General features: G+C 26.1%; 1 protein-coding gene across 1 annotated transcript in view; it reads left to right on the forward strand.

Moving 5' to 3' along the window:
* Positions 1-26,313, forward strand: part of LOC100202945 (phospholipase A-2-activating protein) — a 90,667-nt gene that overhangs the window by 52,045 nt on the left and 12,309 nt on the right. The window contains exons 16-29 of the mRNA XM_065790283.1: positions 3,496-3,642; positions 7,264-7,332; positions 7,515-7,556; positions 7,648-7,670; positions 13,857-13,886; positions 13,969-14,049; positions 14,180-14,219; positions 17,895-18,008; positions 18,098-18,191; positions 21,965-22,064; positions 22,856-22,932; positions 23,103-23,175; positions 23,450-23,512; positions 23,794-23,889. Coding sequence (XP_065646355.1) covers positions 3,496-3,642; positions 7,264-7,332; positions 7,515-7,556; positions 7,648-7,670; positions 13,857-13,886; positions 13,969-14,049; positions 14,180-14,219; positions 17,895-18,008; positions 18,098-18,191; positions 21,965-22,064; positions 22,856-22,932; positions 23,103-23,175; positions 23,450-23,512; positions 23,794-23,889 — 1,049 coding nt within the window. The remainder of the gene's footprint in view (positions 1-3,495; positions 3,643-7,263; positions 7,333-7,514; positions 7,557-7,647; positions 7,671-13,856; positions 13,887-13,968; positions 14,050-14,179; positions 14,220-17,894; positions 18,009-18,097; positions 18,192-21,964; positions 22,065-22,855; positions 22,933-23,102; positions 23,176-23,449; positions 23,513-23,793; positions 23,890-26,313) is intronic.

Below are 26,313 nucleotides of genomic sequence, written 5' to 3' on the forward strand. Positions count from 1 at the left end.
TATTCGGGAATAGAGTATCAATCTTCTAAAATAAAAAAAGAATAATCACGAAAAAAAGAAAGATCGCGAAAAAACAAATTTTAAGAAAAAACTAATTGCAAAGGTGCAATCGCGATACACTTGATTCGAGCCCTGACGTATATATATGTATATATATGTATATATGTATATATGTATATATATATATATATATATATATATATATATATATATATATATACATATATATATATATATACATATATATATATATGTATTTATATATATATATATATACAAGGCTTGTAATGAAGAAAATTGCCAAGCGTGTTATATCACATTCGTAAAATTATAATATGTTGTCATCGAGCGCATTTATGCTCACTCGGGGTCAGGGTCACAAGAACGATCTTAAAATTTGAAAATTGCGAAAGACTGTGTTTATAAAAAGCCTTTTACTTGTTATACGACTTTCATTTGTCAATGTTTTAAGTATTATCTACAGCAGCGCATTTATACTACTTCAACAATGTAGTTTTTTATACTTCCCAACTTCATGTGCTTTATTTGCGCCAGATTGCTATTTTTTTAAACTATTAAAGGTAAAAAAAAGCGCAACCAAAACAAAAATGCAAGTGCTTTATAAATTCTTATAATAGTGTTGAAGAATAAATTTGTGGCTAAAATTTTTCTGCTTTTGTTGTTTTAATATGTATTTAAAACGCTGTTAACTTAATATTTACAATTAACTGTTTTTATGTTTTTTGATATTTTTTTAATAATTAATTTTTTTTGTAAATTAAATAATAATTATTAAATATATTTTTTTATTATTCTTTATTTAAATAACACTTTTTTTATCGTCGAAAAATTATTAGATTATAACAGAAGAATAATTTGAAATTCTTCTTCAAAACTATTAGTTGAAAGTTAAATAAAAGATTTTCCCCTCATCTGTTGTCAGCGGTCTTTCCTCTTTTTCATTTTCCAATTTGAATACTGCTAATTTGTCAATCATATCTTCATTAGCACTGTCTATTTCTTCGTCGTCATTAAGACCTTTGCAGTATATTTCATTAACGTATGTAATACGTTATATCTTCAACTTTCCATTTCATAGATGTTGACAACGTTACTTTGTTTCCTTTTGGAATATCCTTGATTGCGGACATTCTAAACAGCAGAAACGTTTTTAATTAATTTAAGGTACATTGTTTCAAAAAATTATCCAAAGATTTTTAAAATACTTTTCTCAAAAAAAATGCTGTTTTTTTGTAAATTTAGACTTTTTTGGTAACTCAAGATTAATAAAAATAAAAAAATATGTTTTTAAATTGATTTTATTTATTTAAATGTAAAATATGAATCACAAAGTTTTTAGTCTTAAAGTAAAGGAACTTAGGTTGTTTTTTTATTGTCAAAAAAATATTCGACCAAACATTATTTGTTTTATAATAAATCATTATATAACAAAACAATTATTTTAATACATGTTGGGCCTCCCTTTGCTTGGATTACAGCTTCTAGACGTCTAGGCATTGATTCGACTAAAGGTTTTGTTTCTTCTGGTTGAATCTTTTCTCAGGCTTCTTTAATTGCCACTTTGAGGTTATCTTTTTTGGAAAATGACCGATCTCCAATTTTTCAGTCTAAAATTTCCCACAAATGTTCAATGAGATTAAGGTCCGGTGATTGTGCGGGCCATTCCAAGACCTTTAACATTATTTTCAGCAAACCACTCCTTGGTTTTATTGGCACTATGCTTGGTAACGTTATCTTGCTGAAATGTAAAATTAGATCCTAGCCAAAGTTTTTGAGCAGATGACTTCAAATTTTGCTTTAATACGTTTCTGTATTGCACCTAATCCATTATAGTATCAATAAATTTGAGTTTTCCGACACTCTTCCATGCCATTGAACCCCATACCATCCTGTTACCGCCACCATACTTGGCAGTTCCTCTCACGCAGCATAATTTGTAGGCTTCTCCGGCTTTTCTCCAAACTTTTTGGGCTCCATCAGATGACTTTGAGTTGAATTTTGATTCGTCACTCCACAGGATCTGTTTCCAGAAACTTAACGGTATGATTTTGAACTTTTTAGCAAACTTTAATATTCTTTTCATGTGTTTCTTACTCAAATATGATTTGTTACGATTTGTTATGCAATTTCATTATTTGTATAAAAATTTGCCAAAATATTTAAACAAATTTTACATAAAATTGATTAAACTTACCTAAATATCACTTGGTCGGATAATTTTTTTACAAGCCTATTCAATACTAAGTTTCTTTTAGGACAAATAATAAACCAACTGAAGCATGAATCAAAAAATATGAACACTAAATAACATACTATTGCCAATAGAATTAAAATGACAGACAAAGTAATTCATTAGTATTCATTGTTTTTAGTATAATTTAGAGCGTAAACATTTTTTTTTGGGAAAAACTTGTTTGATCAGATAATTTTTTGAGACACTATAAATACTAATTAACAAACAACCTATGCTATATACAAAAATGAATTTAAAAAAATCTCCATTATGAAAATTAATTTTTATTATAAACGATGTGTGGAATATTATTAACAAATCAAATAAATCTTACTTGACGTTTACAAAATTAAAAATATTCAGAAGCTTTAACTTTCATATAGTTATTTCTTAATTTTCTATTCCCATTTAATTTGTATATTTTTAAATTTACATTGTGTTTCCACGCGCACTTAATTAAAATAGTTAACATTCCATTATTGAAATTAGCTGTAACGACTTCAAACTGTTCATTCATTATGTTAGTGCAAAACGGAAATATGCTGACAAAACAGTATAACAGAAATGTGCAGAAAGCGAGTGACATAATGTCTATATTTTATATAAGTACTTCGTATAAGGATATTAGTATAAGGAAGACAGAGGTTTACTGTTAAATCAACAAGTTTTATCATTACCTAAAAAAATTAATTACAAATATTTTATAAAGAAGTCATTTAAAAGCTTGTTATTTTTTCCTTCCAAACTTTTGAATGAGCGTAGTTTTATACTCTTGTTATGAGCTGAGTGAGCGTTTTTTATCGCGCCTTGAGGGTTTCAAAATACCGTTTACAAGCATGTTTCATGAGCGCAGCGCTTCATCACAAGCCCTGTATATATATATATATATATATATATATATATATATATATATATATATATATATATATATATATATATATATATATATATATATATATATATATATATATATATATTTATATAAATATATATATATATATATATATATATATATATATATATATATATATATATATATATATTATATAAATATATATATATATATATATATATATATATAATATATATATATATATATATATATATATATATATATATATATATATATATATATATATATATATATATATATATATATATATATGTATATATATATATATATGCATGCATATATTCTTAGAAAACATCAAAGTATATAATATCACATCAATTTTTTATAGAAGATCCTTGGGTAGTTGCTGATAAGTTTTTAAAAGATAATGATTTGAGCCCTATGTTTCTTGATGAGGTTGCTGGATTTATTCTTAAAAATACTGCTGGTGTTACAATTGGCCTAAGTAGCAATCAGTTTGCAGATCCATTTACTGGTAATTTTTATTAAAAATTCGTTATGAAAGTATTGTTTGAAGATTTATATTTACTGTATCAGTACTGTGTAGTAGTATTAGACATTTGTCAAATGTATTTTCTTTTACTAAGTTGTTAATAATTTTGAAGTTTATAGAGTTCAAGTTACTGTTAAAATATTATATGTCCCAGATTTTAAATTTACTAATAATAAATTTCTAAACATATATGGAAAATTTACAGAGTTGAAAACTTAAAAAATGTAAAAATATGTGAAAAATGTTGATGCTGTAGTAGTAGCGTGCTCACTTTGTTACAAAACACAAAGTTTTAAATTCTTCTCACCACATCCCAGGTAATACTGTGCTAAACTTGTTTCTCTGCTCAGCAATAGTAATTTAGAAAAAAATAGAGTACTTCCTCAACTGCAGCAGCCCCTTTTGTATTTAAAAAAACTGTTAATCATATAATTGTTAAGAAATGTTATATAAGTACGTTTATATTGATAAATAGTGTTTATATATTGATATAGTGAAAACTTTATAACCAGGTGGCTTTAGGTTATTTTGCAGTTCAGTATTACTTCTTAAAAAGATCCGATTTCTTGTATTTAGTTCTTGTGTTTTGAAGTGATTTGAGCATGGCTATAAAAAACTTGAAATTTGAATTTTCTTCTAATAAAGAACTTTAAATGTTTTTTGTCTTAAACAAAATCTTTATCAGGTTTCAGTTTTGTTTTGTTAGCAAACTTTCTACTTTTGGCAACATTTGTATTTTTTTTTTTTTTTGGTTGCAATAATATTTTATTACATTATATTAACAATAACAATATATTACATAAAACATAATTTATGTAATTCAATATAAATTTTTTGTTTTTTTGAAGATTTTTAAATTAGTTTCTCAAACAAGGCGTAAGTTTCATTCTTATGTCTTTTCTGTGTTATTTCTAACTTCTAAAGTGATTATAAACTTATTATCTAACTTCTAAAGTGATTATCTATTTCTAACTTCTAAAGTGAAACATCAATTAATACAATGTAAGATATTAGTCACTCTGGCTTCCTTTGCTCAATTTTTTTGTTGTTCCAATTTTAAAAAAATCTGAAGACTACTCTAACCCTTAACCCTTATTTTAAACTTAACCCTTACTCTTTTTTAATTCTTACTCTTTTTTAAAACTCTGGAGAACACTTCTACTATTAATGATCACTCTTATTACTATTATTGAGTTTTTAGTCAACATTAACTAATACCTTATCTGCAGTCTAACCACTTACTCTGTAACAATTAGTTTCCATTCTTTTTCTTTTGCTATTGTTGACTTAGTAGCCATAAAAACTAAATGGTACTATTATGCGTATTATGGATGTGTTAAGGCATATGCTATAGTACATCTGAAAAAGTTTTAAAAGTTTTGAATTATTGAATCTTTTCTTTCTAACAGTCTTCAAGTTAACTGCTTTGGGGTAGCAACTAAAAACTACTTTTTTGTAGCAAATAGAAACTACCTTACAGTAAGTTCTTAACTCTAAGGTAGTTTTTATTGCTACAACAACGCAGAAGAGACATCACTTCATTAAAAAGTTATCACTTTTTGACTTTTACCTTATGGCAAGATTCAAAAACACTTTGTAATGTAATTGACTTGCTCTAGCTATCAAGTTTGATCTTTTACAGTTTCTTGCTCTCTTCTACAATGTTTGCTGCTCAAGCAAGTTTTTATCTTTTGTTCCATAAAACTCTTGCATGGCTCACCATGACTCATCATTCAGCTAAGTTTTACTTTAACTGTTCTTTCATGCTCAAAAAATCTTTTTTTTTCTCAAACATTAATGCTTTGAAATTCTTTTTTTTTTTAAATGTTATACTGTCTTATATACTTTTATTTTTTAAGTTTCCTTTTTTTAATTTTTAAATCATTGTTTTTGATTCTTCAAATCTATTTTTTTTGTTAACTCTCCACTTTAACAGTGCCTGCAGCCTTGCTTTATATATATTTCTTAAAAAAATAAATATTTCATATAAGAAATCACTTTGCATTGAGTTAAATGGAAATAAAATAACATTTAGTGTTAAAGTAGTATCTTTTAGGAAAATCAATTTGAAATAATATATTTATTTAAATTATATTATTAGTTTAAACAATGAACAAGCAGCAATTATTGACCACGATTTTAATATTTACACAAATATTATTAACTTGTATGTTCTTAACCAATAACGGTTAGGAATAAAAAACATAAAATTTTTGATTCAGGCCCAGTAAGAATACAGAAAAGGTCCAATGGGTGATGCGGAAGTTATCGGACAAATCCTAATTTCATTATTTGAGCAAAATAATTAGTTTTTGTGGTTTTATGCGTAGGCATAAACGTTCTATAAAATATAAACTTTATTATTTGAAACACAATTATTTAAAATGAGGTTAAATGCAGCTGAGCGAGAATCTTTTCGAAAGCAACTAAAAATGTTTTTTGTAAATAAACCTAATATAAAAAAAAAAAAAATTGTAAATCATTTTGAAAAGGAAGGATTTGCTCGAAGTACAATATATGATAACCTAAAAAGACTAGAAATTGTTCAATCTTTTTCTGATAGAAAGCACCCTGGTCGTCCGACATCCTGGACTAGAGAAAAGAAAGCCGAATTAACGAGACTTGTCAACAATCGAAAAGGGGTCAGTCAGAGAAAAATTCGGCTATTAAATTTGGTGTAAATCAATCGACAATTTATCGTCAGTTAAAAAAAATGAATATTAAATATAGAAAACGTGAAAAGACTTTAAAATACACTATAGAACAACAAATAAAAAAAAGAGAAAAGAAGCAGGAAACTAGTTAACCAACTCTATAACACAAAATCGCTTCTAGTCATCGATGACGAAAAATACTTTTGTTTTGCAGGGGACAACATGCCTGGAAATTCTGGATACTACACAAACAACAAAAAGACATGCCCAGAAAGTGTTCGTTTTATAGGAAAAGAGAAATTTCCAAAAAAATTATTAATGTGGATAGCCATATCTGACAGTGGTATGTCCGAGCCATTGTTCGCACTTCCAAGACTGTAGCGATCAATTCATCAATCTATATTAATGAATGTTTAGAAAAACGACTTCTTCCATTTATTCACAAGTATCATGGAGACTTTAACTATTTATTTTGGCCAGATTTAGCAAGTTCTCATTATTCTAAAGATTCTCTAAATTGGATGGACCAATATGTCTATTACGCTGATAAAGAATCCAATCGCCCAAATGTGCCTCAAGCAGGACCAATTGAAAATTTTTGGGGATATTTGGCACAGAAGGTTTACGAGGGAGATTGGCAAGCTTCAACAGAGCAAGTTTTGATTGATCGCATTAAACTAAAACTACAAGAAATTGATTTAAACTTTTTACAGTCGCATATGAAAGGCGTCAGAGCAAAATTGAGATCAATTGCAGATGGTGGTGTTTTTTCATATAAAAAATAATATATTTTTATTAAAAGATAAATGCTTTATTTAAAAAAAATATAATAGTAGTTTTTTATTTATTTATAAATAAGTTATTGACGTTTTTATTTTGTCCGATAACTTCCGCATCACCCGTTACATGCACAGATAAAGTAATTTATATTTTATTAACTTTTATTTAGGAGGAAGTCGATATATACCTGGAACAAACTCTTCTACCAATATAAGCAACGGGGTTGATCCATTTACAGGTTGCATAAGTTGATAACAAGTTATAAAATATGTGTTCTATACTTTGTAGTATTTTATAAATTAAAATGAAATAACTGTTTATTATGGAAGCTGTTTATCATGAAAACTGTTTATTACAAAAGCTGTTTATTATGAGAACTGTTTATTATGAAAGTTGTTATATTTTTTTTTATGTATTTAGGAGGTGCTCGTTATGTTCCCGAAACCTTTAAAACAAGTTCTGGTTTGTGATTAGTTTTGTTTTTATTAGGTTCTTTCTATTTTTAGTCCTTTAATTTTTTATTGTTATGAAATTTGAATTTTTCTTTGTTTAGCTAATCAACCAGGTTCTAATAAGGTATGATTTATATTTATAAATCACTAGCAACATCATTTATTTATCTTTATTAAGTATTCCTTTGTGTTCTTAGTAGAGCTTTATTATTTATCATTTTATTATTTTAATTATTTCTTTATTATTTATCTTTATTAAGTATTCCTTTGTGTTATTAGTAGAGCTTCAGTATGATTTCATTTTATAAGTAGATATTCAAGTATTAAAAAAATGGTTATTATGTGTTTAAACATCTCCCTTGTGAAAAATATTCCTAATTTACCTTATTTTCAACAGGCTCAAAATCAAACTGTTATTTTTTTTTTTTTTTAGTTTTATTGTATTTAGAATCATATTATATATTGAGCTATATAATGAGCATCAAGCTCATTTGTGCGTGTTTGCACAGAACTCATGGCAGCCATTAAACTTGAGTTAATGGCAAGAAAGAGTCTCAGCACTTTTTTTTATAAAGAAGTTTTTTAAAGATTATGTGAATACATAAAATGTAAATTAATAACAACATGTCATTTACATTTAATGTTAAAATTCTATTTGTATAGCAATTTACATACAAATGTCTGTAAATGTAAAAATGCAGGTCATATATAGAACAATTGTATATAATATATGTATAATATAATATAACTTTTTTATAAAAAACATTCAAACAATTATAAGACTTTTTTTGCTAAACTGTCTTGTTTTGTATTTAAAAAAGCAGCAAGAAGCATAAAAAACTAAAAAATGTTTTTTTTGTTTAACAGTAGAATTAAACACGCAAAAGTGTTAAAATGATGGTACTAAGGACAGAGTTTTAAACCACTTAGCTATTAAATATGTGTAAAATTAAAAAAAAAAATTTATTTCAAAACTTTTTATACTGATGTCATGTTCAACACTTTTCAAGTGGGTACTCTAACTAATTGCATAGAATTTATAAAAGAAATATTCAAAATCCATTATATTTTCTCAACAAAAAAAAAAAGTATAGAAATTACATTTATAAATAAATTACAATTAAATAGAATTTTATTACTAGTAGAGATGTAATATGCACATGTAAAAAGCAACGTGTAATATTCAAATATAAAAAATCTTATGCTATGTACAAACATTTGTAAGTGTTTTGTTTTAAATTTTTGTATTTATGTTATTGTATTTTTAAAAAATTAGCAAAGTTGATAAACATTAAAGAGTTCTGCATCTCATTAATAGTTTTGCTTTCTAAAATTTACACCATAGTTTATTCCGCTAAAACCGGTATTAAAAACAGCTTAATTAAAAGATTTTTTTGAGAGTTTATTGCAGAGAATTCAAAAAAAAGTCAAACAGATAGAGTTATCTTATTTCTCATAACTTGCTCCAAAAAACCTGTTTTCTGAATTCTCCTTTTTAACTTTGAAATTGTCTATTTTTCCTTTTGAAAATAAGTCTATTCCACATTGAAATGGTCGGAGTGAAATAGACTTATCAAGATTTTATGGGTCTGGATAGCTAGTAGTTTTAATAATGTTAACTCTTGCAGACCGAGATGATTCCCTAACGACCCTTTAGTTTTAAATTAATAAATAATGGTTTTAAAAGGCAAAGCCATTGTTTATAACTGCTTGCATTTATGTTTTAAAAGATAGCTTTATATTTTGGCAAATATGGACTATTTATAGTAGGGGCTTCTCAAAAGAAAATTAGCAACAAAGAAATTGTTGATAAATTCTGAAGTCTTAAAGATTTTTAGGTGTTTTAGCACTATTTATATCTATTTTCAATGCCAGGTACACTTGTAATATGTTTTGATTAACATTTTTGTAGAATTTTGGTGTTTAAATCAAAAATTGTTATATAAATACAAAATATATAAATTTTAGAATTTTGCAAAGTTTCAAAGTTGAGTTTTCTAATTTTTTTTTTTTAAATATTCTTCCTCAAAATTCAGGTAATATTTGTGCTCACAATTATTGATATAGATTTTTTTTTTGAAAGATATATGATTTATATTTATTTTTCTTTAAGAAAATGTATGTTTTATGTGGTAAAAGCGCCGTGGTTTGAATTCTACCGTGGTAGGATTCAAACCACGATTTTTCAGTAGCAAGTATTGTGACATGAAAATAGCAAAATATATGATGTATGTTATGTTAGCTAGACATTTTTTATACTCTAAATTCCAAATTCAATAATTAATTATAAAAGTTAAATGTATCTTTAACTCTTTTGCATTTAATTTTAATATTTGTAACAGTAAAAATCAACACACTACATTGAAAATGATAAAATAGTGAAATAAAGCATCAATTTTACTCCATAAAACATATATAAAAAATTAAAAAAAATAAACCATATTTTAAATTTAAAGAAAAAAAAAACATTAAAAATTAAAAATACCACTGGAACACTGTTCTCTCCTGAGACCGCCAGAATAAATTTTGGTTTACTCTAATTTTTTTTGTTAAATTAATAATATTGGGTTTAGGTTAGTGTTTTTAAATAATTTTTAAAATCTAAACTAACTTATTTATTATCTAACTAACTAACTTATTTATTATCTAACTAACTAAAATATTTTTTTTGTAAACCTAAACTAACATATGGAGGGGGAGGGTGGGGATTTTTTTCAAAATTAATAGGGTTTTACACCTCTGGAACAATTTTTGTTAAAAGAAGACAACTTTGAAATGAAAAAATGAGATTTTTAATGATAAAATTTAGATAAATTCCAGAGTTAATAATATAACGTCAATGCAATAAATGTAACAGTTTAACATGAAATATTGAAATTCCTAATAAAATAATTTAATCATTTCAAAGTTCACAATAACTAAAAATTTTAAAAAAGGAGAAAAAAGGGTTACTTAAAACTGTTTATACCAAACTCTATCACACTTTTCTTAAGCTATTTTGCATAATCATTGTGTTCCGAACAACTCTTGTATCACTTCCTTGCTTGATGTTGATAGTGGTGAGCATTGTTTCCGGCCTGCATATACACCAAACCCAAACTGACTATGCTGAAGAAAAAGGACAAGATGACATACTAAAATATAAACTTTCCAGCTAATACTTAATTGGTAGTTAAACTTTTCCAGAAGATGAAGATGCAGTTTTTTTAAAATCTAAAACTGATTCAGCAATAGATTCTCCAATAAACATGCTAAAACCATTTGTTTTAATAATTGAAAACTTTCTAAGACAGCTAACTACAGATTGGAGAAATATCATATTTGATAATATAGAGGCTGCACTTATATGGTTAACTTCTGAATGATCTAGTTTATTTAAAAGTCTCTGTGAATTGTTACCATCCAAACCAGTTCCATGGTAACCCCTTAAAATTATATAATTCGACTTTAGCCACAAATCAAAATCAGGCCACAGTGTAATTAATATTTTTACAAACATAGAAGTAATACCAATAAGAATGTGTAACTCTGGTGTAGGAATGAGATACTTCTAAAATTTATAGAAATTCATCAAGATACACAACTCTAGGAGAAATACAGTTTTTAAATTCCATCATATGATTTTTTTTGCATCCATCTTCAACGAACTTGTTGTGGCTGATATCTATTGAACCAAAGGTTCTTTTTTTTCCGCTCTCAAGAATACTTTTCCCTTCACACCAGAGACATGCATACTTGCTGCTGTGACTGCTTAAACCAAATAAAGAGTTATCACATTTTAAAGCAAATGTTATTGAATATTTTACATAACTCAGACCTAGTGGTTTCAATTGTTTGCTAAGATTACCATTATGCTCTAAAGCATCTTTAACTAAAGCTAAAACCAATGATCTTTTTACACCAGAATAATCAAGACTTTCTGAAGTTGTATGTTTACATAGTGGATTAAAAACATTTATAACACATTTAAGAATACCATGTCCATCATCAATGGAAATCCTTGTAATACTGCAATGAGGATTCAAACCTCTTTCATTAATCATACGAAGAATTAAATCAAAAGTATCTTTTACAAATACCAAACTGCGACTTGTCTCTTCATCTCCTGAAATGAATGATTCAGTTTTGACATCATAAAAATCTGAAAATACGTTATTCAGCTCCTCTATCTGAGTTGATATATTAGGTTCTAACATTTTCTTCCCTAAGTTTTGTTGCATATGTTTACAATGTAGCTTAGTCTTTCTTTTACTCAGATTTAGAGTATTAGAGACTTCCATTATAATTAATAGAGATAATTTTTTAATGGGTTCTCTGCTACATTTATTATCAGGTGTGCCAACAACAACAAGAAGATTGTTTTCAAAGGTTTTTAAAGGAAACTTGTCTCCAAATTTAATATTGTCTTTTTTCATTTTTTAATTCAAGAATTCCAGAAGCAACTTGTTCACTAGATTCATTTCCAAGACTTTCAGCCAACATAAATAGGTTTTTTACAGCTTCACTCTTACAGCAAGAGTGAAAAATTCCTTTGCTTAAATTTTTGCCAAAATTTAAAGTAGGAAAAACTCTGATATTATTATATTTGTAAAACATATAAAAATAATACACTAATATTTAATCTATAGCATAGAGTCTATGCATTCACTAGCATAGACTCTATGCTAAATTTACATTTTTTTTTTGTTTTAACAATAATTGAAGTAATAGTTTATTAACTAAAAATTATATAAGTTATACAATATTTAAAATTTGTTTAAGGAAAACATACCTATTGTAGAAATGCAACAAAAACATATCTTTTTAATAATTTTATCAACAATGTCTTGATTATTTGTTGTGATCTGTTCAGATATTTAACTAATATCAGATGATCTTCTGAGTTTTTGTCTGTTAATTTGAGATATTTTCTCAATCCAATCATATAATTTTGATGTTTCACCCCTGCTCAATGGATATAAATTTGTTTTGCAAGAATTACAAATGTTTTTTTGAACAACACTCTTTTTCTACTTTATATTCTCTCTAAAATAAATTTTGAATATGAAGTTGTACTGCGGGAGTTACTTTAATAAGTTTATGTGATCTTTTTCCAAAGGAAATAAAGCAACTTGCACAAATTAGACATTTTTTGTCAGTCATTTTGACAAAAAATATAAGTTTTATATGATCGCTTTTAACCGTAATAATAATTATTTTTATCTGTATTGCAACATTTTGTTCCAATTTGAATAGATGATGTAATCATAAAATGATGCAATTTATTTTAGACATTTTAATTAAATCTAAAGTTTCTATGTTTAAAAGTTATTTTAGATTTTAAAAATTATTCTAAAATACTTTATTTAACCCAATAATAGTTAATAAACAAAAAAATTTAGAGTAAACCAAAATTTACCATGGTGGTCTCAGGAGAGATCAGTGGGAACCTTTTTTTTGTTTAAATTTATATTAATTTTTCTAAAATACAAAATAAAACACCTTTGATGTTTTTTAGATATTAGAAAAAATGAGAGAATTTTTAAAAAACTTTAAATATTTAAAAACAACAAAACATCTGTAGAAACTTGTTGCGCATATGCCAAGATAGTTTTCTTAATAATGTGCTCAGGTAATTAGTCCGAATAAGCTGCAGATAGTCTAAAAAAATAAATTATGGTCTGAAACTTAATAAAGAAAAAAATTAACAAGCTCATCCTGCCACTCCTGTAGGTGCTGCTGTTGAGGCCAAAAAAAAAAAATCGTCCATAGCTAGCAAAAACTTTAAAACCTTTTTTAACCAATTAAAAGTCTTTTTTGCTATATTTATTTTTTTGCTATAAATGTATACGCCCAGATTTAAAAAAACTGAAAATGTTTTGTATTAAAGGGTGGATTTCACATACCTAGGTCCCTTTAGCCTGTTTTATACTTGACATACTATTAAAGGGTAGATTTGACATACTTTGTATTAAAGGGTGGATTTGACATACCTAGCTTCCTGTAGCCTGGACCTCTTTTGCTTTGTAAATTTGATATAGTGTTTATGAATGGTTGAAATTTTATTTTGAGTTTTGAAAATTCCTGCAAGAAATGCAGCGTTATTGCCATCTATGTTAGAGATACTTTTGTTAAGTGTTTATGCTATCAATAAAGTTAAACTGCGCATCTAGGACTTTAAAATTACAATTTTTTCAAAGTAGGAAGATGTTTTTATTCATTTGAGACTTTTTCAAGAATGAATAAAACGAGGTATGAGTTCTAATGAGCTCTAAGCATTCGAATAAAGTGTGAATATATATATATATATTTTTTATACTTGTTTTTGTAGATATTGCAATGTGTATCATATATACCAGAGGTATTTTTTTTAAATTAATGCTTAATTCTATTATTTGACACCGATATAAAACCAATGCATAATTAGGATTATTTATTTAAAGAGGTGTTATCTGAAGTTTACAGTTGGAAAAAGTGAAACTATTATTGCGAAGATTATTGAGTTCAATCAGCAGTTACAGCAGGTTAAATTAAATCATGAGGTTATTTGTGTAACTCGGCAATGTCTTTTAACATAGTTATTTCATTTATTATGTGCATTAACAAGTTATTTTATTAAGTAATTTTTCAATTTGTTTAATATATTGAATTTAGGAAATGAGAGTAAATGAAAATGAAGTTCAAACAGTTAAAGGTGAAGGTTATCTTTTTACTATCAATATTAATTATTGCTGTAGTGGTGCAGCAGTAGAGTGCTCATTTGTAAGTGTAAAGTTCCAAGTTTGATCCCCCACCACTTCCTTTATAGTACTGTGCTCTATACCTCACAGTGACTTTTTTTTATCAAGGCTCAAATCTCAGAATTAAAGAGTTTAGAGAGGGTTGTAAAACAAATAATAAAAAAAAAAAATTAACAAAAAAATGAAGTATGAGGGAAATTTTCTCTATAAACTCATTGTTAGTAGATTTTATAACTTATAGATACATCTTATAACTGCCTTGTTGAAAACCTTGTAGGTTTTTCAACTGTGTTACATTGTTTCCTAAGATTATGAATGTTAGACTCATCTTATAGGTTTTTGCTTGTGTCTCTTGCAGTAGTTATGTAACTTTTACTGTTCAACTCTTTTACCTAAATAAGGGTATACTGTGTGTAGATGGTGTTTCTGTTGGTGTTTTGGTGAGCATTGTTGAGTTTACACAAAGAGCCCTTTGTTTCCACAAAAGTTAACAGGAATGAGACAACTGCATAGTTTGCTTAAGGTGCCAATTAATATTGTTAAGTTCTCTCTTATGCTAATGTTAAGTTCTCTCTAATAATTTTAATCAGCACTATAGTGTGAGAATAATATATACTTCTGTTTCAACTTTAAATTATAATGTTGATGGTTATTATTATTTTATTCTTAAAGACTCCAATTGTCAAATGCTTGGCCTGGGAATATATAATTAGGTATTAGTTCACCTATCTGTTGTGAAATCAGGTTAACCTAAGGCTGGCTATTAGTAAGTACGCTGTTGGCACTAAAGCTTTAAACCTTTATTTTTGGCAACTGTTTCTTTATGTTTTAACTGTTATTTCATGTCCAAAAATGTTTAGTCATCCAGTTTTTTCCTCAAACATCAATGTTTTCTCTTGTTTTTAAATTTTCCTGACTTAAGTCTTCTGTCAAAATTTCTTGCTTTTAAACTCTCCTAGTTTCTAGTTCCAACAGCAAATGGTTGTAACAAAAAAAACAATGTTTGTATGCATAAATACATACATACATACATACATACATACATACATACATACATACATACATACATACATACATACATACATACATACATGCATACATACATACATACATACATACATACATACGTACATACATACATACATACGTACATACATACATTCAAACATACATATGCATACATTTTATGTATTTATATGCATACATATGAAGCATTTATTTAATAGCCTTTAAATCACCTTAATAAATTCTTTCACTCTACAAAAAAAAATGTTAATGTAAATATACCTTTTTGAAGAACCTTTATAAAACAAATTATTATGCAGAAACAATGAAAAAAATCAAAAAACAGCTTTTTTTTTACATTCAAATTTCCAAATTTTCTGTAATACAAGGTTTATTACAATGTTTTTATTCTGATAAATATTTTCTAAAGAAAATTTTGTTGCTTAATTGTTTCTTTCTTGAAATCACCACATAAATTTTAATGCTGTTCTACAAGCTGCAAAAAGCATTGTTGTTCTTTATTGATGTTTTTAAAAATATTTTGAGCTATTATAGATTCTGTTTTTAAAGGTGTTAGTTCATGAGAAGAGTGCTAGTGGTATCATTTCTTCAGTAAGGTATTAGATATGTCTTCCAATTTTTAAAGTAGTTACTTCTAAATTGCTTTGCGTTGCTTGAGAGTTTATCCTAGACAAAACGCACATCATTCTACTTCATTGTCAGCCATTTGTTTTGAAGTTTATGTGGAGCCAAAGCACTTCTATTTGTCTTGTCAACTTCATCCCACTTTATTTTTAGGATTTAAACATTGAAAAATTAAGGGATCCAAATTAGGAAATCAGTTATAGGCAGCAGTTATAGGGTCATCCAAAACGTTTCTTGGAAGAGTTAAAAAAACAATTTTACATAAACTCTTGTTTTAGATATTGGAAGTTGGGAGAAAGTCTTGTGAATCATTTTCTGTTTCAGAATTTTCTTCTCCTTCCTGTTGAGTGGCTTGATGAAGCAACTGATTGGCTCTGCTTCTTTTTTGCTTTTGGTCTTTCTGAGTTTGAAGTTGTTCATTTCTGATTATACTCTTTGAAAACCCCTTGTTATTTCTAGTAAAAAGTCATCACAGGAGTCTTCACAAAGTTTACAAATTAGCATTGTACGATTTTTAAATGCAAGTACTATTGATGCCAGTTCAATATTGGCAATTGAATGTAAATACTGTTAACATGATATAATTGTAAATACTGTTAACGTGGTAGTGTTATTTGACTTACTGATTTTAAGTTTTAACAATTAAAACCTTTGTGTTAATTTGTATGCTTTTTACATATGAAGTAGTCATTTTTTTAAATGTTTTCTGATTAACTTGGAAGGATCTAAAAATGGGCTAAATTCATTTATGACCCAATTGGAAATTTATTAATAATTTTTTAGTTTTTCAATGTGGTTTGTCAGTTTTCAGCCAACTAAAAGAAATTTGTTAATCAGCATTGATCTCAATCTTCTTAGTAATGATCAAAGATATATTTTTTATAAATGATCAAACTTATACAAATTATGAAAAGTAATAACCAGTGGCCAATAAAGTTTTGAATTAGGTAATCGAAATCCAGTAACCATTTATCTTTTTTAATGGTTGATAACTGCTGATTGTATGCTCTGGTTATACCTATCGACAGAAAAACAAAAACTTAATCATACATATCGACAGAAATGCTATACAAAAACTTTTAACTTACATTCAGAAGGTATAGGCATTTATTTGGTTTAAAGTGGAATTAAAACGATCCAGTATGAATGGGAATCATAGTTTGTTTTGGTGCCTAATACTAGGTATGCTTAACAAACTTAAGAAAATTTTTGATCCATTAATCTAAAGAAATACAAACTTTACATTTCTCTGGATTATGTCCCAAAAACCTATTGATATCGATGGCAACTGATGAAATGTACCAAATTCATTAATTAGTTCTAAGACATGTATTGGGTGCAAGCTCAATATTCAACAAGACCATTGTTAAAACTACAGTCAGATTGTTCATGATACCACTACTAAATTTGAGACAGATTATATAGACATAATCAACTGTTCATCAAATAAAAGTGTTGAGCCTCCTATCGACTGTTCATCAAATAAAAGTGTTTAATCTCCAATGTTTAGATCAATTGAATTTACTCATTTAAAAAAAAAAAAACTCTCAGAAATGCTGCAATTTAAAACCTGATCTTAGAAATTCTGCAATTTAAAAACTATCTATGTCATGCACTGGCTTTAGAATGTGGCATGAAGTTTTTCACTGCAGCCTCTATAACAGTGTATGAACTTCAGCATGACAGTTTAATTTGTGTAGGAATAAGATCTGATTTTAGTCTTTCAAAATATAGTTTTTGAAAATAAAATTACAACTAAACTTGAATACCTTATGTGATTTTGTTTAATTATTATTCTATACAAACTTTATTGTAATGCTTTTTTATTTATTTAACCATGGGTTAAACAATTTTGGGGGAATTTTTGTGATTTTTGAAGTTCTCAGGGCACTTCAAGGTATTTTCATAGAACATTGCACTTTATACAGATTTCTTCTAATATCCCTAATATGTTACGTAATCATTTTAAATTGTTTTAGATTCTATTACTAATTTATTGAATGGAAAGAACACTCTGGAAAAGGACACCTTTAATATCATTACTTCAAGTATTACAAAAATGTTATTGTGGCCAAACGATAAACTTCTTCCTGGTAAAAAAAATATACTTTTTTAAATTTCCTTTTATTGTTGGGTTTAAAACATAAAACATTTTTTTAACCTTTCTTGTTGTTTTTTTTAGTTCTAGATGTATTTAGAATACTAGTATTAAATGAAAATTTGGCTGTCTTGCTACTCAATGAAGTTTGTTTAGAACAACTGCTAAGCATCACCAGGTGTCTTGTCATTTTTGTTTTCCTTGCTAATAAAATTATATATTTTATAATTCTATTTAATATATAATTTTTACTAGTATAATTGATTATTTTAAAATTCTATTAATTTTATATAAGACTAGCGATAATAATGTTTTATGTCAAGTTATTGAAATATTTTTTGACACCTTTTTTTCAATTTTACTTAATTTTAAATGGCATTCATCTTTATTTTATTGAAATCTTAGTTGCAAATGTATTTAAGCATACTTGTTTTTCAAATATTCAATCAAACTCTTCTTTTCAGTTCATTTTTTGCATATGTTGTAAAGAAAAATACAGTCTTCAAGATGTAAATAGTAAACTATGAAATTGTAAACTTTAGTTATTAGTAATTTAAATTTTATTGATAAGTCTCAATAAATTCATAGTTTTTTTGCATTATATTTTTCATACATTAGTTTTAATAAAAAGTTCTGTGTCAAAAAAATTTCAGTTGACAAAAATTTAAGTAGAAAATAGTTTATTTAACGATAAATTCATGTGAGAAATCAACTTCAATCAATAAGTTCATAAGAGAAAAGAAAATAAGAACCAAAACAGAATAATATAATAACTTAAGTTTTTTTTCATTTTATTTGCTTGCAAAAAAGTTTAAAAGAAAACTGCCTTATCAAATTGTGAAGTGAAAAATATATTTAAAAAATCATCAAGTAAAAAATATATCAAAAGTAGAAATTCCCCTGAAGATCCCTGCAATTCAGCAAAGACAAAAAATATGGTCAAAAAAAGTGTTACGAGGAAAACTTCAAAGAAATTAAAAGTACATTATAATGGATGATAACCTGCTACAAACCTGGCTGTTCCTAAGCCAGTATTTTATACAATTCTGAAAAGGAATGAAGGCGGAGTTATGCTAAAAACAATTAAAACCAAAAAACTTGCTGAGAAAGTTTGGTTTGGCAAAACTTGTGGTTTCAAAACTCAGGCATTTTTCATGAACAGAAACATAAACTCCAATGTTTACATGATAAAATGTTTAAAAAAGTAACTTTTGTCTTTGATCTGAAAACATGGCAATCCACCTATCTTTTTGCATGACATTTCATATTGCCATTTCTCAAAAAGTATTATTATACAACATCAACAAAATGGTGTTCGTCCAATTAAAATGTTTTTGAAAGCTTATGAAAACTGTTGTCCAAAAGCTTATACAAGATGTCTGCACTAAGTTGAAAAAGTATTGTAATCAGCTTGAACTTTTCTAAAAACTTTCCCAAATCTAAAGGTAAATTTCCTTTAAAACCAATGGTAAAAAATTTATTTAGAATTAAGTGGTTTTTAAAATATTTCAAAAAACACATGGTCACTATAAATAAATAAATAAAGATTTATTAAAACAAGTTTAAAAATTACATATTCTAAAGGACATACAGGTCCAATAAATGGACACTGACAATATGCCCTTAATAAGAATACAAAGTACATATGGAACAAATAGAGTTTATAATAGAAACATTCAAGATTTCATTCATTCATTTTTTTGACATCATTTTTTATAGACACAATGTTTATCAAAATTGCACGATTTTATTTTATTTTTAAAAATACAAATGTTATCAGCATTTACAGCTTCTGATGTCAGATTATTCCAGATATTTACAACTTGTTGAGAAAAACAATATTTGCGAATATCGAGTTGACATCATTGCTTGCGAATCCTATAAGTATGGCCACGGGTATATTTATTATTGGTAATTTCGAAAAACAAATTTTATCTATGCTAACCAAATTATGCATAATTTTGAAACATATAACTAAATCATGTTTTAAATGTCTGAGCTCCAGAAAATCCAAACCAAGCAGCTGTAAACGGTTAGAATAGCTTAAACAACTAAGATTATAAATTTTTTTTGTCAATCATTTTTGAATATTTTCAATAGATTTAATTAACATAGTTTGGCGACCAAACTATAGAGCAATATTCAAGAATTGGTCTTATATTAGTGGTAAATGCACGTATTAATATAATAGGATTGCGAGTTTTAAAGCATTTTAAGATGAATGACTCTGGCAATATGTTTTTTTTAGTTTTGGCGGGAGTCCATAGTTACTCCAAGATCTTTTGGGTAAGATGACCAATCTAGAATACAATCACCTAACTTGTAATTAAAACTAATACTATGCAATGGAGAAAGTGCTAATCTGTGTGCAAAACATTTCTTGCTGGCAAGTGGCAATTGCCAAATATCCAACCAAATAATTATCCTATCAAGAGCAATAGTTAAATCGTGGCTATGATTCATATTGTGAAACGAACTGAATAACTTATAACTTTATATCAGCAAAAAGTTTTATTGTACAATCCAGATTGTGTACCACAGATGATAAGTCATTTATAAATAATAAGAACAAAGTTGGTCCTAGTACACTACCCTAAGATACGCAACTAACAATTCGAATTCGATCTGATAAATCACTACCAATCTTTACCTGTTGAGATCTGTCTGTGAGAACTGCAGAAATCCACTTTAAAAGGTTGCCACGAATATTCTATAATGAAAGTTTAAATATTAGTTTTGAATGTGATACGGAATCAATCGTCTTTTGAAAGTCAATATATATAACATCTGTAATCAGATGATTGTCAAGTGCGATACTCCAATTGTTAGTAGATTCTAAAAGATTCGTACACGTAGAACGTTTATTGAGGAAACCCTGCTGACAAGTAGATATTATGTTATATTTATTTAGATACTCAATTATATGCGAGTTGATAATTTTTTCCATGATTCGACAACAAGTACAAGTTTAAGAGATGGGTTTATAGTTTATTTCGGATAGTGATTACTCGTTTTGTTGCAATACTTTTTCTTAATAGGTACAAATTCATTAATACCAGTTACAAAATGCCTTAGAAAAATGCTCCAGTAATCCTCAATTGTATAGGCACAAGAAAACTCGAAATACCAATTTATTTTTGATAAATATAACTCAAGACTCTTAAAATCAGCATTGGGAAAGTCTAGAAAGATTCCTGTTTATTTTCACACTGGTTGAAATCGTTCGTATTTATAGAAAGTTGGACTATGTAATGGTCACTATCATTCTGAACAGTCTTTAAGTACAAAAATGATCCAAATACCATTCTGGTGTTTGGGATCCTTCAAAAACCAATCAAAAAAAGACCTAAAAAAAATAAGTTGAATTTTACAAGCAGAAACAAAAAAAATATTTTTTAGAAATAATTTATCTTTTTTGTTTTATCAAAAAAAAAATTTCTTGCTCTAGAAGCATTTTGAAAAATTAAAAATTAATTTACAAAGTAATTAAAGTTTTTACCAAAGAAAATTATTACGGAGTAAAATGTGAAGTAATACTTTATCAATTATGCAAAACACATAGTTTTCTTTTTATTTCTTATATTTCAGTATAATTCATATAGTAACTCTTATATTTTAAAAGATATTAACTCTGATATCTTAAACAAAAACAACTCCAATATCTTTAAGATATCCAACAGTTTTGAGAAAAAAATTTTAAACTACCAGGAATGTAGGTTCAAATATGAATGATGATTGTATATACATTTTCAAATTTCAACAATCATCATATATGTATATTAAATTTTTTGATGGTCATGATGAGTTTTGATGTTGATGATGATTTATTATCTTCAAATCATTATCATAATGATTTTTGATGTTGAAAACGTCAAAATACACCTGTAATCTTTTTATCCATTTAAGCTTTTTATTCACTTTTAAGTTTGATTTTTTTATACCCTGTTTTAGGTCATCTCTATTCAACAATATAATGTTGGTGTTCAGAATTCTAACAAATGCTTTTATTCATCCAGACACTGCTTGTATGATTTTCGATAGAAAAAATAAAGTGAATTTTATTGATTAATATTTTGTTAAATAACTATTATAACATTTTTTAAATATTTATAGATATTTCAAATATGAACTTTTTTTAGTTATTATATATATATATATATATATATATATATATATATATATATATATATATATATATATATATATATATATATATATATATATATATATATATATATATATATATATATATGGCTTTTTTTTCACCTCCTGCTCCTGTACTGTAGTTTGATGAATTTTTATCTATAAAGCACGAAATGAGCCATTATTTGCATAACTTTTGAAAAATGTTCACCCTGCCATTAAAAAAGCGATTTTGACATAAGTACTACTATGTAACCCAGTGAGCACAAGACTTATTTTAAATGTCTAAAATATGTATTAATACATTTTAACACAAACTTTAGACGTTATAAACACGTCTTGTGCCCACTAGGAATACATAGTAGTACTTATGTCAAAATCAATTTTTTAATGGCGGGGTGAACTTTTTTTAAATGACATGCAAATAATAGTTCATTTCATGCTTTTTAGTTAAAAGTTCATCAAACTACAGAAGAGGAGCATGGGGTTAAAAAAAAGTCATAACCCTTATATATATATATATATATATATATATATGTATATATATATATATATATATATATATATATATATATATATATATATATATATATATATATATATATATATTTATATATATATATATATATATATATATTAAATACATGTTGGTATATACTTTTTTGGTTTTAAATTAGGATTTATTTTGAATGTCTCTAGATTTTAGAATCTTGTGAAATTTTATATCGTCAAATGAACAAAAACGTCAGCATATCTGTTTCTAGCTATGTCATGAAGTAAGTTCTACATCTTATAGAAAGGACAAGATTTTCTTATAATATTATTGTTTGTCTGCGTGTGTGCGTGCAATTTTTTAGTTTTTTTTTCTAACAATTCTTTTTGATGATCAGATATAATACCTTTTTTTAAAGGTTTTAACTACTTTTCATTTTTTTATTTATTTTAGCTGCTGTATTTATTCCTATTTAAACAAATCCTCTTTTGAAGAAAAGATTCAACTTTGCACATATATAAATAATGTAGGTTTATTTTTACAACTATTTCTTGCATATTCCATCCCTACTTACAAAATTTTTTTTATTTTCCATTTTATTGTTTGTTTTCTGCTGTAAAAAAGTATACATATTTTTCAGTTGCCAATAATTTTTTTAATTATTACTAAAAAAATTTTTATAAAATTTTTAATTATATACAAAGTATCATATTTGTATTGTTTTTTAGAATTATTCTTGTGCATTTATAAATTTTTTTGTATTCTTTTTTATTTAACCACATTTTTATTTGTCTTTTTAGTTTTTAAAAATTGACATGGACAGTGAGGCAATGTTTAGAACAGTTGTTGCATTGGGAACTTTGGTAAGATGTTTTTTGACATAACGTTTTTTATAAATTTTTATGTAAAAAAAAATTTCCAGGTTTTGATGCATCTTAATGAAAATAATTATTTTGTTATACCACTAATAATGTCGTCATTATGTAATTGATGGTGTTGTTATAATATCATTAACAATGTTGTTATAATGTCATTGAAGATGTAGTTATTTTAGATCTTTTGGTTTTTGTGATATTATTTCTCTTTTTTTATTTCTAATTTATATTTTTTATTTGCCAATTTTAAAAAATCTTTTTATTTTTAGCTAAGCGATAGCGAAGACATAATAGCATTTGCAAAATCTCTTGAAATGCACAATGTTCTTGCACCCCTACTCGCCAATAGTACAGATTTAGCAAAGGTTTTTTGTTTTTCATTTTATTGTTGTAAGCTTTATATATATATATATATATATATATATATATATATATATATATATATATATATATATATATATATATATATTTATATATATATATATATATATATATATATATATATATATATATATATATATATATATATGTATATATATATATATATATATACATATATATACATTTATTAATATGTATATATATATTATATGTATATATATATATATATATATACACAAATGTATGCATGTTTATATACATACATATATATATATTTATATATATATATGTATATATATATGTATATATATATATATATTTGAATATATATATATATATATATGTATATATATATGTATATATATATATATATATATATATATATATATATATATATATATATATATATATATATATATATATATATATATATATATATATATATATATATATATATATATTTATAATTCTGTTTTTCAAGAGGTTAAAATCAGCTTTGATAAATAACTTAGCAAAATTTTTTCTTTTTTTCTTAAGTAATGTTCAACTTTGACTTATATAAAAATACTGATGCAAACATTAATTTTAAAAGTAAAAAAAAATCAAAAAGTGGAACTTGAATTTTAATTTTTTTTCTTTTAAATATACTGTGTTAGAAAGATATTAATCTTGCGATATTCAAAATCAAGTTTATGTATTATATTTTTCAAAGTTAAATAATGAAATGCAATATGTACAAAATTAAACATATAACTTTTTTTAAAAACCATTTGCAGTTTACTGGCAACCTTTGGAATTAAGAAAAATGAAGTCGGCAATAATTTGCCAACCTTATTCTTTTAGAGGTCAACATCAGGTTGGCAAACAAAAAACTTGATACAAAGGTTTTACTATAAAACACCAAATCAAGGTCAGTGATTATTTGGAGACCTAAAACACTTCTAGTTTGGCAGTTAGGTTGGCATTGCAGAATGGTAACTATAATTTCAAGGGCTGTTACTGGTATATAAAAAAGGTTCAAAGTTGTCTTTGTTGCATTGTTTTTACTATAGTTACTATACGTATGCTTTGTGTTTTGTTGGAGTCTTTGATGTAGTGTTGGCTTAGTTACTAACTAGTGACTACTACTATACAATGTAGTTCAACTTAATTTCCAGTATTTTTTCAGATGTTTTTCTTAATACATTTAAAAAATCTCCCATTCAATGTTTTGAAGTACTGCTTACAAAAGTTACTTCTTTTGACTACTCCAGTAACCAATAGGTAACAGACTTTAGTAACAGGTTAGATTCAGGATCATCATGATCACCCTGCTACTGGTAACATTACTACCTGTCTCATGTTGTCCTGTAGAAAAATCGGTTTTCTAGGCAAAGGCTAAGAGAAATGAACTCTAATCTAAAATAAACCTGCCTTGGTGCTCTGTTTTAAGTAAAGGCTAGAGATAGTGTCTTGATAAAAAAGCTCATATTCATCTTGTGCAGATATTAACTGCATCCAGCAACTGTCTTGCAGAATGCCTCCTAAGCAAAAACTTTAGAGGTAAGCAGAGTAGTTCTGTTGACCAGCTCTTTTCCCGTTTATTAGGCTGATGTATATGTAAATTCTTTAATAAATAAGGAAAGAAAGAGCTATATATATAGGTATAAAAATACTTATATACATATAAATGAGGGTCATTCCATGCCAAATGGACCACGGTTAAAAATGGACCACCTCAGATTTTAATAAAACTTGGTGAAAACTTCAGCATAAAATCTTTTGTGGTTCATGAGATATGGTCATTTGAAATTCCTGATTTTTCCAAAAATAAAAACTTTAGTAGCAAAAATATGTTTTGTTCATACTTTGAAGCTTTATATTTTAAAATCAAAGTTTCAGACAACCTTCTAATTGTTTATATTGTATACAACTTCAGACTTACTTTAATAAAACTTTAAATTGGTTTTTATAATGTCACATTTTATTTATAATGGCTACCTAAAAAGCCTAAAAAATTGTTTGCAAATGTAGAAAGTTAATTTTTGATTTGTGTCAATATATAAAATATCTGCAATTTAAGAAGTAAGAAAATTTTTATAATTTCTATAAGTGGTAGGCTTCTAAAGTTACAATTCATTGAAAAATTATGGACTCTTAAAAATGGCTCTGGCTAAAACTTTAGAATTTTTATCTTACTTCAAACCACCAGTAACCTTGGATCCACATTGATTTTAATTAGAATTTTTTTTCTACTGATTATATAGACAATGATTTCTGAAAAAAAATACTTCTGTGGTTACTCATGGGAAGTTACAAAAGAGCAATGAAGTTTGCGCAAATTAAAAACAATAAAAATAGAGATATTGATGTGCTTTAGTTTGTAATATATATTGTAATACAAAGTATATATGTAAAAGTATTTCATA

The sequence above is a fragment of the Hydra vulgaris genome, chromosome 02 (genome assembly GCF_038396675.1).
Source record: "Hydra vulgaris chromosome 02, alternate assembly HydraT2T_AEP".
Taxonomy (NCBI): domain Eukaryota; kingdom Metazoa; phylum Cnidaria; class Hydrozoa; order Anthoathecata; family Hydridae; genus Hydra; species Hydra vulgaris.